Source organism: Hemiscyllium ocellatum, chromosome 22 (assembly GCF_020745735.1).
Source record: "Hemiscyllium ocellatum isolate sHemOce1 chromosome 22, sHemOce1.pat.X.cur, whole genome shotgun sequence".
Classification (NCBI taxonomy): Eukaryota; Metazoa; Chordata; class Chondrichthyes; order Orectolobiformes; family Hemiscylliidae; genus Hemiscyllium; species Hemiscyllium ocellatum.
This window is the reverse complement of record NC_083422.1, coordinates 22,102,477-22,116,959: the sequence shown is the minus strand read 5'-3', so window position 1 is coordinate 22,116,959 and position 14,483 is coordinate 22,102,477. Positions and strand designations below refer to the sequence as shown.

General features: G+C 38.9%; 1 protein-coding gene across 1 annotated transcript in view; it reads left to right on the top strand.

Moving 5' to 3' along the window:
* Positions 1-10,747, top strand: part of LOC132826241 (adhesion G protein-coupled receptor A3) — a 544,117-nt gene extending 533,370 nt beyond the window's left edge. Inside the window, exons 18-19 of the mRNA XM_060841943.1 lie at positions 3,693-3,788; positions 6,169-10,747. Of these exons, the coding sequence (XP_060697926.1) occupies positions 3,693-3,788; positions 6,169-7,405 (1,333 nt within the window). The 3' untranslated portion in view covers positions 7,406-10,747. The remainder of the gene's footprint in view (positions 1-3,692; positions 3,789-6,168) is intronic.
* Positions 10,748-14,483: the final 3,736 nt, after the last annotated feature.

Below are 14,483 nucleotides of genomic sequence, written 5' to 3'. Positions count from 1 at the left end.
CCTTGCTCCACCTGACCCACAAGGAGTGCTACCTGAGGCCAATATAAATAAACTCAGATATTGGAAAATGCTCAGGAAGTTGGGCAGTATCCATTGAGAGAGAAATGGACTTACTGATTCAAGTCTGTGATCTTTCATTAGAGGCTCTCCTTGCTTCTCTGCCACAATGAAAATTGTGTTAAATTCTAGGCTTTCAGACATTTTAATGTATTTAAAATGCCATCTTGATTCCCAGGCTGCATTTGCTCTCTGTCTGAGTGAAAGCTGGAAGTTAGCATATTGGTGCCAGCCTCCTCATGGTCATCTAGATATTTTCTAGGCACACCATTGAGGAATGTTATAATCTATCTCTGGAGCGGGTGGAACTTGAAGCCAGGTAGTCTGCTTATGAGGAATGAACACTACCACTACACTACAAGTGCATCTACCCAAACTTGTCTATTTATTGTCTGTTTATTGTTAGTTCAATCACCTGCCCTGTATCAAATTCCACCTGCACCCCATGTTAAAATTCCTCTGCACACCCAGTTCCCCCCCCCCACTGCAGCTTTTAGTACTTCAGCAATTTCCATCTTGGTTCATTAGCAGCGTGTTACTTGATTTCAGTAATATCTTATTTTCATTCATTTTCCATTAAGTACTTAACTTGCTTTACCTTTACAGAATCATGCACCATGGTAACAAACCTTCCAGTCCAACCAGTCCCTGCCAACCATGTTCCCAAACTAAACTAATCCCACTTACCTGTGCTTAGCCCAAAGCCCTCCAAACCTTTCCTATTCATCAACTCATCCCAAATGTCTTTTAAACATTGTAAATGTACCTGCTTCCATCAATTTCTCTGGTAGTTCATTCCACACACTAACCACTCTCTGTGTAAAATAAAAAGTTGCCCCCTCATGTCCTCTTTATATCTTCCTCCTCTCACCTTAAAAAATATGCCCCTTGCCTAGGGGTAAGATCCACATCATTGATCTTATCTGAGCCCCTGTTGGACCCTCAATAAGGTCACCCCTCAACCTCTTGGGCTCCAATGAAAAATGTTCCAGTCTATTTTTATATCTCAAACCCTCCATTCCTAGCCAATTTTGTAAATCTTTTCTGAACCCTCTCTGGTTTAGTAATATCCTTCCTATAACAAGATGACCAGAACTGCACACAGTACTCGCCAATGTCTAGTACAACCTCAATATGATGTCTAAACTGATACCCAAAGGTCTGAACAAGGAAGGCAAGCATGCTAAATCTTAATCATCCTGTCTGCTGGTGTTGCCTGCAAATGTTCCAGAACATTAGGTTAATAAGCAGGCGGAAACTGTCATCCTGATCACTGATTACAGTGGTTCTCTTTTTGTGAAAGAGAAAAGGACATCTTGGTCGTAATTGACTTTCAAACAGAGCTCTAAAATCTCGAGTCATTCATTTAGGTTTAATTCTGGTGTGTACAGTAGCAATTCAATTTCAGAAATCATTTTGAATTGATCAGTTCACATGCTTTGTCTGAAATGCATTGAATTGCATGGGGACCTTGCCTGTCTGTTTATTCATGGACGCAATTAATTAGCATTCGAGCATTTTCTAATGTTATCCAATAGGAATTATGCGGAAATTGCAATATTTTGAATTTCTAAATATGCATCTTTTAGGTATTATAAAACCTTTGAATTTGCGATTTTAATGGAAAATGGGTTGATTATACATATCTTTAGTTCTATTTATCGGCCTGTCGATTTGTGGGTCACTGACAAGGCCAGCATTTATTGACCATTTCTAATTGCTGTTGCATTGAATAGCTGACTCGGCCATTTCCGAGTACAATTAACAGTCAGCCATATTACTATGAATCTGGAGTCTCCTGTCAGCCAGGCAGGTTAAAGATCACAGATTTCCTTCCCTAAAAGACAGTAATGACCATATCGGTTTTCATGGTAATCAATGGTAGTTAATAGATGGAACTAGCTATCAAATGCAGATTTATTCATTGAATTTCAATTCCATTGCATGGAGAGGTGATGTCCTAGTGGCATTGTCACTGGACTGGCTACCCAGGGAACCAGGTCCGAATCCCACCACAGCAGATGATGGAATTAAAGTTCCAGATTTTTTTTATAATTGATTCAAAGAATTTTTATTTAGAAATCTAGTTCACTCAGAACCCCTGTTCTCCCAGAAGCAGTCCATCTTTGCCTGCGCTGGCCATCGTGTGACTCCAGACCCACAGCAATGTGGTTGACTCCTAACTGCCCTCTGAAATGGCCTAGCAAACCACACAGGCCAATAGGAATGAGCGGGAATGCTGATCCAGTCAGTGATGCACACATTCTTTGAGTGAATAAAAAGTAAAGCTGTTTGAACCTATAGCAGAGACCTCCAATTCACTAATCCATTAACATGATGACTACATCATCTCCCCTGTACAACTGGTAATACAATAAGATTTTTTTTAAATAGTACACTAACACTAAGCCTTAGTGCACTATCTGCCATTGTATGTTAAGCAAGCTAAAAACATTGTAGGTGCAACACAGTGGCACATTATGAGGCAGGGTTCAGAATATGTTTACGTATGCTTGACTAAGTGATTCATTTTCCCATCTTTGTTCACACTGCATGATCCAATTCAGAAGCCGATAACTGGGAAGCTTTATAAGAACTGAAAAGGTCTATTGACCTGCCTCTTCAATAAAGAGCTGTGCCAATTTTATTAATAATTCCTATTTCAAATATATTCAGTCCTAGCTACATAAATGAAGAACTTATAATGTGATGTAATTATGTCATACTATGTGATAAGCAGTCTCATTTTACAAGCATCTGCCTTGGGTGAATTTCCAATACCATAATGTGATGTTAAATATAGTTTTGTAATTGCCAATTATCTGCAGGAATATATGATTCATTTTTATATTTAATCTTGTATGAATTCGTTATTGTAGTAAATTTGAATATAAAACTTGACTTGAATGCAAGAATATTTAAGTATTGTTGAAGTAGCAAGTTCATACAAATACTTCAAAGTGCCCAAAGTTACTTATCAGTTTTTAACAGAAATATATTGAAAACGATCTGAACAAAAAAGTGTTAAATCTTCCGCCCATTGGTGTCCACCATTCTATTTGCACAGGAGGGCCCACACTGTGTGGAAGGCTGCCTCAATAACATGGACCAAATGGGCATAATTACTGAGCTTTGAGAAGATTTGTAGCTCAGGTTGAGATTCTAGATGTAGGTTCACTCGCTGAGCTGGAAAATGAACCTTCCAGAGCAGCGAGCAAACCTACATCCAGGGCATAATTACCACTTTGGACCCATCTCTGGTATCCATCCATCCTAGCCTGTTAAAAATTCTCAACAAATATCTACTCACAGACAATAGTTGCAAGCTTCTATTGCCTATACCCTTTCATATATTCCAATCAACGCCTGATCAAAGTTAATGATGATGTGCAAAAACTTCAGGTCATTTGCAGTGCAGACCCAAGGAAACCATTTGGGAGCTGGTACACATCCATTCATTTGAAGTACCATTGTATCAACCGTTTATGATTTTACTGCATTTTGTTAGGGTTAATGCAAAATTGTTCTCTGTATTTCTTGTTATCTGAAATTTTTTAATCTGAAATTTTCTCTAACTATTCAGGGTGAGGAAATTATTTTCTTGTCATTTTAATTCTGCTACAATCTTTAATCAGGTTTTATTTGATTGGAGGAGGCATACCTTTCATAATTTGTGGGATCACTGCTGCAACAAATATCAACAATTATGGGAGTGAAGACAATGCACCATAGTAAGTAGCCTTTATATTTGTTCAAAATCATTTTGCTGCGTTTGGAGATCTTGTTTGTTGGTGTTTGGGGATTGCACTTCCCCAAGGCACCAGATGCACTGGTAGATAATTCCTTGATCTTTCAGTTATCATATTTTCTGTGCAGTCAGATTTTATAAAGGAAAATGTACATGAAAGGAGTCGTTTATTTTTTATCACATACTTTATCATGTACTGTGAAAGTGGGTCTGAGTCTTGGTGGACTCTATTTGTTGAACACAGTGGGCTGGCTTTTCTGATGTTTAGACAGTTATTATTGTAATGTTGGTGGGAGTTGCCCATTGCAGTAACCTCCAAAGAAATTGAATGGGAAATTTAATTTTTCACTTGCCAATTCCTTTACACTTGAATCCCCCTAAAAGTCTTCAAGTAAGTCAGTGAATTTGAAGGTTCCTAATGAAATTAAGTAAATAGTTACTCAGGAAATGCAGGAAACTCAGGAAATAGTTACTCAGACTATTAAATATATAATCGCCTGTGTAATTATGCAAAGTATAGGAGTTCACAGGTCATGTTGCGGCTCTACAGGATGTTGGTGAGGCCACTTTTGGAAAATTGCGTGCAATTCTAGTCTCTTTTCTATCAGAAAGATGTTGTGAAACTTGAAAGGGTTCAGAAAAGATTTACAAGGTTGTTGCCAGAGTTAAGGATTAGGGCAATAGGGAGAGGCTGAATAGGCTGGGACTGTTTTCCCTGGAGCATCAGATGCTGAGGTTTATAAAATGATGAGGGGCATGGATAGGATAAACAGACAATATCTTTTCCCTGGGGTTGGGGAGACCAGAAATAAAGGGCATAGGTTTAGCATGAAAGGGGAAAGATATAAAAGGGACCTAAGGAGCAACTTTTTCAAATAGAGGGTGGTGCATGTATGGAATGAGCTGCCAGAGGAAGTGGTGGAGCCTGGTACAATTGCAACATTTAAAAGGCATCTGGATGGGTATATGAATGGGAAAGGCTTAGAGGGATATGGGCTGGGTGCTGGCAAATGCGACTAGATTAAGTTTGAATACCTGGTCGGCGTGGACGGGGTTGAACAGAAGGGTCTCTTTCTGTGTTGTACACCTCTGCGACTCTATAACTGACGCTACACTTAACTCACACAACCCAACTACACTTCTGCCAGACCACTTACACTCCCCAGACCCTGGCTTGACACTCTACAGGATCTGATATCCCTTTCTCCTGCTTAGCACCTGACGCTCCCCGCTTCCCCCACCACTGCTTATGCCTACTCCAAATTTGGCCCCACTTCCCCCACTACACACTGCTCTCCTATCTTCCCATGCTGCTTGTCCTGACCCCCGGGGGAAATAGATCCCCCCCACCCCAACATCAGAACAGATTTCTCCTACCCAACCCGATCAACCCAAAACATTGCATCATTTACTTGGCCTCCTTGCCACCTTGCACTCTTGGCCTCTTCCCGCTTGACATCTTATTCACTTGGCGTATTAGTTCCCCATCTGTCAACCTATCCCCAGCATTCATCCCTTACCCATCTGGTATCCTCCCACTGGCAACCTGCATCCTACTCAGCCTTTACCCTACCCAGCTGGCATCTTCCTACCCATCTGGCACTTACTCTCCCAGCACCTGAGCAACCATACTTATCTTTATGTACTAACTATTTGACTGCAGCTGTCAAAGAAGCTTTCTGGATGCCTGAATACAGCAGTCGACTGCTATGAAAAGTGGGCACAATTTGTCTTACACATGAACGTTCCACCCGAAAAAAGAACTGTTAGAATGAGCATATGGCTCCACATTTATGAGGGAACCCTGATCAAAATCTGTCAGAAAGGCAGAGCTCCTTCCTTAAAAATAGGCAGTGTGACACTCCTGCCCAAAGAAATGAAAAGCTGCTTAACACTAGGAAGTGACCAACTTCAATTGGATAGTGTGATGTTGTTGGGTATCATATCTATTTGCACAGAGCTGAGTACATGATGAACCTTTTGAGAAGATTTTTTTCATTAATGATCTAATTTGTAGATAATTATAGGCTCAGTCTTGGTTTAATCAGCAATGGATTTGTCAGACTCCTTGGAAAGTATTGTAAAGTGGTTTGTAGTGAATCAGCAGCCCAGTTTGCACTCACCCCATTTTTGAATGAAGTGCAATATTGAGTGTCTGTCACCAATTGCCTCCGGAGGTAATTGTCACTTGCAGTGTTTGAGTGATAAAAAAACTTCTGCAGTGGGATCTGATTATAAAGTGTACCATGACTGTTTCTTCTGGTTTGTACTTTGAGGTCAGATTATTTTGGTTGGATACTTTCTGGGTTCAGTTCTAGGTCTTTGTCATTTTCCTGTTTCATTGTATTTCTCTTTATTCACAGTTGCTGGATGGCATGGGAGCCTAGCCTTGGTGCATTTTACGGGCCTGCTGCTTTCATTGTGCTTGTTAGTTGTGTCTATTTTCTGTGTACATTAGTGCAATTGAAACGACACCCAGGGAAGAAATATGAGCTAAAGGAGATGACAGAAGAACAACAACGATTGGCCAGCACAGAGGTAGGCCCCAGTCATGTAACGGACTCCAGCTCTGTGTCGCACACATGTTCAATGGTTTCTTCTTCAATGCTGGAAAACGAGCATTCATTTAAGGCTCAGCTTCGTGCTTCTGTGTTCACTCTGTTTCTCTTCATTGCTATGTGGACTTTTGGAGCCCTCGCAGTCTCACAAGGACATTTCCTCGATATGATATTCAGTTGCTTGTATGGAGCAGTCTCAGTAACTCTCGGACTGTTTATTCTGGTTCACCACTGTGCAAAACGTGATGATGTCTGGCATTGTTGGTGGTCCTGCTGCAAATCCAATAGGAATACATACGCTGTTCAAATGAACGTTCGTCCCCAGGTAACCATGAACGGCGATGCTCAGCTTCATGTCCCATGTCTCCTGGATTCTCCATGTCCCAGTAAATCATCATCCAGTTGCAATCATTCAGTATCTGGACTCTGTAAGCTAACTAATCTACAGGCCGTCCAAAATCATGTAAATTGTCTTTCACCAGTTACACCATGTTGTGCCAAAGTGCACAGTGAACAGATTATTGATGACGATGAGGACATTCATCTGCGTGCTGATGGTACATGTCGATCAGGAATGCATATCCACAGATGTCAAAAAAGCCGAACTAAACCGCGACACTTTGTTCGGCACAGCAGGTCAGCAGCCCAGAGAGAATACGCTTATCATATCCCTTCCAGCATAGATGGAAGTGTCCATAGCTCACATACAGAAAGTCATCACAGTGTCCAGGACAGCCAGTCCATCCAAAGGCAAATTGTCTGTGCAAAAAATGATCAGTGCCCCAATGTCTGCCAGCCTGAAAGTAGTGATGCCAGCACAGTGCTATATGGATGCAATAAAGCTGTAGACAGTGGTGTCAGTACGGAAGCTTTACACCAAGGAGTTACGTTTGAGATGCAGTCACGGAGACAATCTTGTCCTCTAAGTGTAACCAACCAAAATGGAATACTGAAGGGAAACCTGCATGAAGCCATCATTTATACTTCAGACAGTACAGGAAATATAAGGACTGGTCCTTGGAAAAATGAAACTACTGTGTAGTTTTTAAGTTTCATGACTACAAATTTAAATCATTATTGCTACAAAAGTTGTATATAAATTTTGTATAATGCTTATGTGTTTGTTTACATAATTCATTGTGCAGATTTCAAGTAACATTTGCATATTTGTATGTATACATCTATATTTGTACAGCACATACAAAGTATCATGAGAGCAGTATTATATAATGTATTTGTATTTCAAACTACAAACGATGCATTTGTGTTACCACAATGTGGACGTTGTTGAAAAGTTAGTCTGCAGATATATCACAATTATGTTGAAGCTTTGGATTTTTTTTTTCAATGTATTGGTTTCTTTGAAGTAAGGAGCCACAAATTAAGGTAAGCATTACTGTTACACTAAAGAGACAGTAGCCCTTTGGATGGCTAATATAAGTACCGTCCTAATGCCTGTTAAAGTTTCCCTAATCATTAGTAGAAACAATATCATGTGCAATTTCTTCAAAGGATAAATTTATCATTTCTAATTATTTTTTCCTGAAAATTCATTGGAATATGTCATTAATAAACTTTTAACAGAATCCTGCATTCAGTAAAATAACTGTGGAACTTTTATTTTACTTGGCACATGAGGGGATGATTTCTCTTGTGTGCTAAGTTTAAATTGTAAGCCTCAGTAATGTAGATGAATTCCAATTTTTCACAAAGAATACAGAAGAAACCTTTCCCACTAAATTAAATATAAAAGGGTATTGGCTCTTTAACTTTGTAGGAAGAAATTGTGTATTAAGTCTATTGTAAGGCATACAGTACATGTTAGTGTAACATGCATGATTTTTGTTCAGTTAAAACATCAGTATTTTGTCATCTGCTATTATGTGTAAAAACTAATTATTTTGGTGATGTAAAAGCCAATAGCTTTGTTTTTAATCCATGCAATTGAACCGTAAAGCAGAAACATAGTCATTGAACTCCTTCACTAGCTAAAGTGCCACAGCACATGTATAAGGTTAATGCGATAACTGTGCTAGGGATGACAGTTTTCGGTTGTCTGTGCAGAGCATGCAGTGCCTGTTGTATGTTACAGTGTACACTGTATAATGAATTGTTGTTTTCAGTAAATGCAGATATCACCATGTCTATTAGTAAAAACAGCAAAAAAAAACCTTCAAATCCAGTTTGGCATCTATTTTAATAAGATTGTTTTTAAGTATATGTTCAGTCATCTTCATTACAATATAAATGTGAATTCAGGTAACGCCAGTTGCATTTGATCCAACTAGTTTCCCACGTAAGGGAAGGCATTGAACAGAAATATAATATTCATAATGTTACAGTTTATCGCATCAAATTACTAGTTATCTTATTATTACCTAAGTTTATTTTAGTCTGGTGTATTTAAAGATATGGTAGCACTGCAGTTATTGCTGGACTAGTAATCCAGGTAACTTGTGGTCAAATTCCAACATGGCAGTTCTTAAGAATCGAGAAATAAAAAGGATTGTATAAGTAAATCCAGCTGTGAAACTGTCCGCTTTTCATTAAATCTCACCTTGTTCATTGCTGCCTTTAGGAACAGAAACCTACTGGTTTTATTTGCACTGGTCTATGTATGATTCCAATCTCACAACAATGTGGTTGACACTAACAGCCCTCAAAAGAGGCCTCAGAAGCCACTCAATTCCAGGAATGGGCAACATTGGCTACGTTATGCTTAACCCCCACCCCGCTTCCTGCAACCATATCACCATAACTTTCTGGTCCTTTCTCTACCATAGGCTTATGTACCTTGAATACATAAAGCTACACATGGCTTGTTTTTCTGGAACCAGACAATTCCAATGCAAGGTAGTGTACAATCTCTCAATTCTCTACATAATTTGTGGAAACAAGGTGAGAAAGGTTTTGTCCTTTGAAGTCAAACAAGATGAAAGAATTTTCAGCAGATAATCAGTTGCCACCAATCCCCAATTGAAGAATCGTACTCCTTAATGTGAAACTAAAGGAAACATTAAGAGACGCAAAGGTACTGAATATGCATTTAAATATCAATCAAGTAGTTTGGTAATACACAACTGAATATGTGGGCTGAGTTTGAAGGGCATAACTTCTGGAATGGCCTGGCACCAGATGATGAAGGAAATAAAAACAGGAGTGTCGGAGGCTGAGGGGTGACTTTATAGAGGTTTACAAAATTATGAGGGGCATGGATAGAGCGAATAGGCAAAGTCTTTTCCCTGGGGTCAGGGAGTCCAGAACTAGAGGGCATAGGTTTAGGGTGAGAGGGGAAAGATATAAAAGAGACCTAAGGGGCAACTTTTTCACACAGAGGGTGGTAGGTGTAAGGAATGAGCTGCCAGAGGAAGTGGTGGAGGCTGGTACAATTGCAACATTTAAAAGGCATTTGGATGGGTATATGAATAGGAAGGATTTGGAGGGATATGGGCCAGGTGCAGGCAGGTGGGACTAGATTGGGTTGGGATATCTGGTCGGCATGGACGGGTTGAACCGAAGCGTCTGTTTCCATGCCATACATCTCTATGACGGCTTATATAAGTCTAGGCTAAAAGTAAAGGAGCTATGTGACTGTCTTAGATACTGCCTGATGTTAAGTTTGACTAAATCAAGCTACCTGCTGAGGGAAGTGCAAGTTCTCACACCTGGGAACAAAAAATAAGGGCAGCGATATCAGCAGAAAATAGACTTTCCAGCTCCAAGCTTTTAGGCAGAAGAAAGAAAGAAGAAGCAGATGGCGTGGTCACAGAGTCAAGAGGCTTCGGGTTCTCTGCAAGCTACTGAAGCCAGATGCTGGAGGAAAATAGTCAATAGCCAAAGGGTCACATTACACAGTTTTCCATTCAATCTGTGAGATTCATCCTGTGGGGCTAGGGCAGAAGGGGAAGCTTTGCAGTAGATTTTCCTGCTGGTAGTGAATTTGGGAGATTCTCCAAAGATGGTGGGAAACACCTGGAAGCAGTCAATTGATGTTGTTACTCAGTGATACTGCGTGTGGGCAGTATGATGGCTCTCAGTTCCAGGGACCTGAATTCAATTTCAGCCTTGGGTGAATATCTGTGCGGTGGTTACATGTTCTTGGCGTGTCTGCATGGATTTCTGCCAGGTGCTTTGGATTCCTCACACAATCCAAGATGTGCAGGTTAGCTGGAGTGACCATGGTAAATGAGGGATTGTGGGGATGGGGTGGGATGCTCTTTGGAGGGTCAGTGCAGGCTCATTGGGCTAAATGGCTTTAGTCTGCACTGTAAGGATTCTGTGATATGGAGAAATGAATACCATTGGAATCTGGAAGTAACTGGGAACTGTTTGCAATGAAGACTATAATTCTGTGGAAGAATGTAAAGTATTTCAAAAATGAACTTTCCTTCCATTAGTTGCCTACAAAAACACTGTTTTATTCTTTTGTTGAAGATTTAGTTAAAATCCTAAAACGTGAAATTATGTTGTCTCATGATGTTTACCTATTAACTAGAACTTTTAATTGTTTTATTTTGGACATTATTGGTCTCTATGGGAACTACAAAAACCAATTCAATAATGTGAAAATTGTTCGTATGTGTTCTTTAACATGACAGAAGACCAATCCATACCTGGCCAATTACCACCTTGTCAGCTTCCTTGACTCGTCAGCAACATGATGGAAGATGTCACCCCCTCAAAATTTACCTTGTCACAATTAGCTCCTTAACTCTGCTTAACTTGAATTCTACCAGAACCTTCAACTGCAGATTCTGTTGTGACTCGAACCAATCATGAATATGAAGACTAAGTCCAGAGATAAGTTGAGACAAAGTCCCCTTAATATCAAGGCAGCATTCACTTGAACATATCACTAAAATATTCCAGCAAAATCAAGGTTACTGTAAGTTAAGGGAGAATACTTTCAGTGGTCCAATTAATGTCTGTGACTGGAAAGCTTGTTGTGCTTTTCCCAGGGTAATCATTACAGTCCTATAATGTAATTGCCAGAGTTTCTACAGCATTGGCTTTTGTCCAAACATCTTCTGTTACCCCTTTAATAAAACGTTTTCTGTCCTAACCAGGGATGGTCATGTTGCTGACCCAGTTTGACAGAATTCAGTTCCATTTGTAATTACGAATGTACTGTTCAACCTCAGTTGATGTTGGCAGTGAGAACACAACAAATAATTGCTCTCTCTCAAATTTACAATGTGGTTGAAATCCTCCAATGTTTTAATTCTTGATTATCACATCTGAAAAATATACATATGAACACGTGACTGTCAGATAAGGGTAGCATTGGGATTGTAGTGGTATTTTCTATTGTCAAATAGCCTGCCAACAATCTGTCCAACAATAATGTCAGAACAATGGTTATGGTTTGCAAAAGAAAGAAATATTTTGTTGAAGTTTTTGTCAAAAATAAACTGATAATCTTAAAATGATTTTCAGTGTAATTCTTAGCAAACTCAGGGTAATATAGCAACTATCCAATTGCAGAATCACATCTACTGGTAGACAATGCAATTTAAGATTGTCAGCTGGATTCAAAGCTTGATATAATTCCATGTTTTGAAAGCTACATATTTTAACACACAGGTCACTGTTCTTTTCAGACAGAATATACATCTGCATCTGTTTCCACTGGATAAAATAGGCGATAGGCATCCCCTGGTTCACTCCTCAGGGCAATACCCTGACCAATCAGAGTCAATCTGCCTGCTTGTATTTAAACAGAATTTGGCAGTTAACCAAACATCCTCTAACAAATGGATCCTCCATAGCCATACCTCCAGCAATCAGAGTTCACTTACCAACTAATCAACTCTGTTTCCCCATCCAGTATAAACAGTTTAATTCCTCTTTATAACGGTTTTCTTGCAAATTGTCCCAAATATGCAAGATGAGAAGCTGACAAAATGTGTATTTTATTAGCAATGCTCAATTTCTGCACTTCCTGTCAACTAATGGTTAATTAAAAGAGTGAAGAAGAACTTCACCTGCACACAGAGTGCTGTTCTTCAGGAAAGGGCTGAGGCAAGAAACAAAGTATTCACCTCTTTATTGTTGATCCTCTTTATCTATAAAATAAGCTCATCCATAGTTTCATATTCTAAGTTGTGATGCTAAAGTTTATCAATCCAAGTGCATGAGCAATATTCAGATGGTTGAAGTCAGCCCTTTGCATTGTATAGTATGTAATATTTGAGAACATATCAAAACAAGAAATCCAAGTCAGGCCAAAATGAATCTTCAAAGTAGGTTGTTCTGAGAGATGCAGGTAGTTCTCCTTTAGTGCCGTAGTTGCGTTCCAGTGAAACCTCGCTTAACAGAAAATCGCTTAATGTAACTAATGATGCCTGTGGGAAAAGTGGGTTTCAGGGCAGACCATCACAAAATATCATGCACGATTGGTCAAAAAACACCCAGAAGTCTAATACAAAGTGTAGCACAGCCTAAGTGAAGGTTGAAATCATGTTTATTAACAAAACAAAAGTAAATTTAATACTACATTTAAAAAATGTAAGAAAGCTGTTCTGCCGACAGCTGATACCAGCACATGTGCAGTATGACATGAAGACTGGCGCAGACATTGGCGTATGTGTGGAACAGCAGAAATTTTGGCACGCACGTTGGCACATGCGCAGAACTAAGTGCATTATTGCCAATAATGGTAAACATTCTCCAAAGCATTCCCTAATTCTTCATCAACATTTGAATCAAATTGCAAGGCCAAAATGTGCATTACCCCAGAACTACCTTTAATCAGTAACAAACAAAAATAGCAAACTGGGCAAATTTTACTTGTTTTATTTTCTTCAACACAATTACTAGACATTTAGATCTGGCTCCAGGTCTGAAGCGATGGAGTGCATTCACATTGCACTGGAACAGTTTGCTTCTTCTTAGATCATGAGTTTGTGATGTAGTCTTCTGGTAAAACTGTTGATATCTATTGGCATTTATTGATGTTTATTGGGGGAGAGCAACTTCTTTCAACAACAAACAAAACGACAAATTAAATCAACCAGTAGGATCCCTTACCTCTGCTCATGCAGGAAGTGCTTACAAACAGGGTAAGTTTGGGTTTTGAATTTTTCCTTATGTAACCTTTGTCTCATTGGTATTAAAATGGGAACAATATAAAAATAATATGAAACAATTTCATCTTAAACATATTACAGGAATTGTCTCAATGTACACTCCTTTTCTTTATTTTCAACCACAACTATGTAAAGATCACCTATTTTATACCATACAGTGTTCATATCAGTACACGTGACCATATTTTAACATTGTTTTCATCATTTTTAATGCATCAGTTAACTCATTTATCTTAAACAGATTAGCCTAAAACAGAAAACAAAAGAAATATGTTAGAATTATTAGGTTCATTTTAATGCTGATATTTTTCCATTGATTTCACCCTTTGTTCCAATTTAGTTTTATCTTACCTTCGATTCCCCCTCCTCATTCATCATGTTAAAATAGATAGCCACCTGCACCTAGGTCTCTATTGATTCCACCAGACAACTAGAGATTCAGTTTGATTTGTCCTTCCGTTTCTACCCATAGTTTGAAAGGTACCTGTGTTGTCTTCAAGCTGGTCTTGATAAATATGTGAGATTAAAATTTGCTTTGTAAACTAACATATCAAACTGTGTTGAACTGCACTTAAGGGATAAGTCAGATTGGTCAATGAATTAATGAACTTCATCCCTTCCTACAGTTACAACTTATTACAGTGGTATTTGATGCTATACACCGTATATTTATGCAGTGATTTTCATCACTGGAGCTATTGGATAGCTGTAAATGGATGTAATTTTCTCTGCATTAGACCACTTATACCATTTGAAGGAAAGTGCTTCCATTAAAGTAAGTATGCTTATGCTAAGCAATGGGCTCAGAGGACAAATATCAGATTATAACTGGCATCCAAACCAATCAAGTAAATTAAGTAGCTAAGGCACATAAGATCAATTTTTATGCAGATAAACAGAATCTAAAACATATTGTAGAGGTATGTACTCAAAAAAAAAGGATTTGAATGTAATTACTGATCACTCACTGTGGTCTATGACAAGTACATTTGATGGTTAACATATTTACCCATGAATTCAATGTTTTAACTG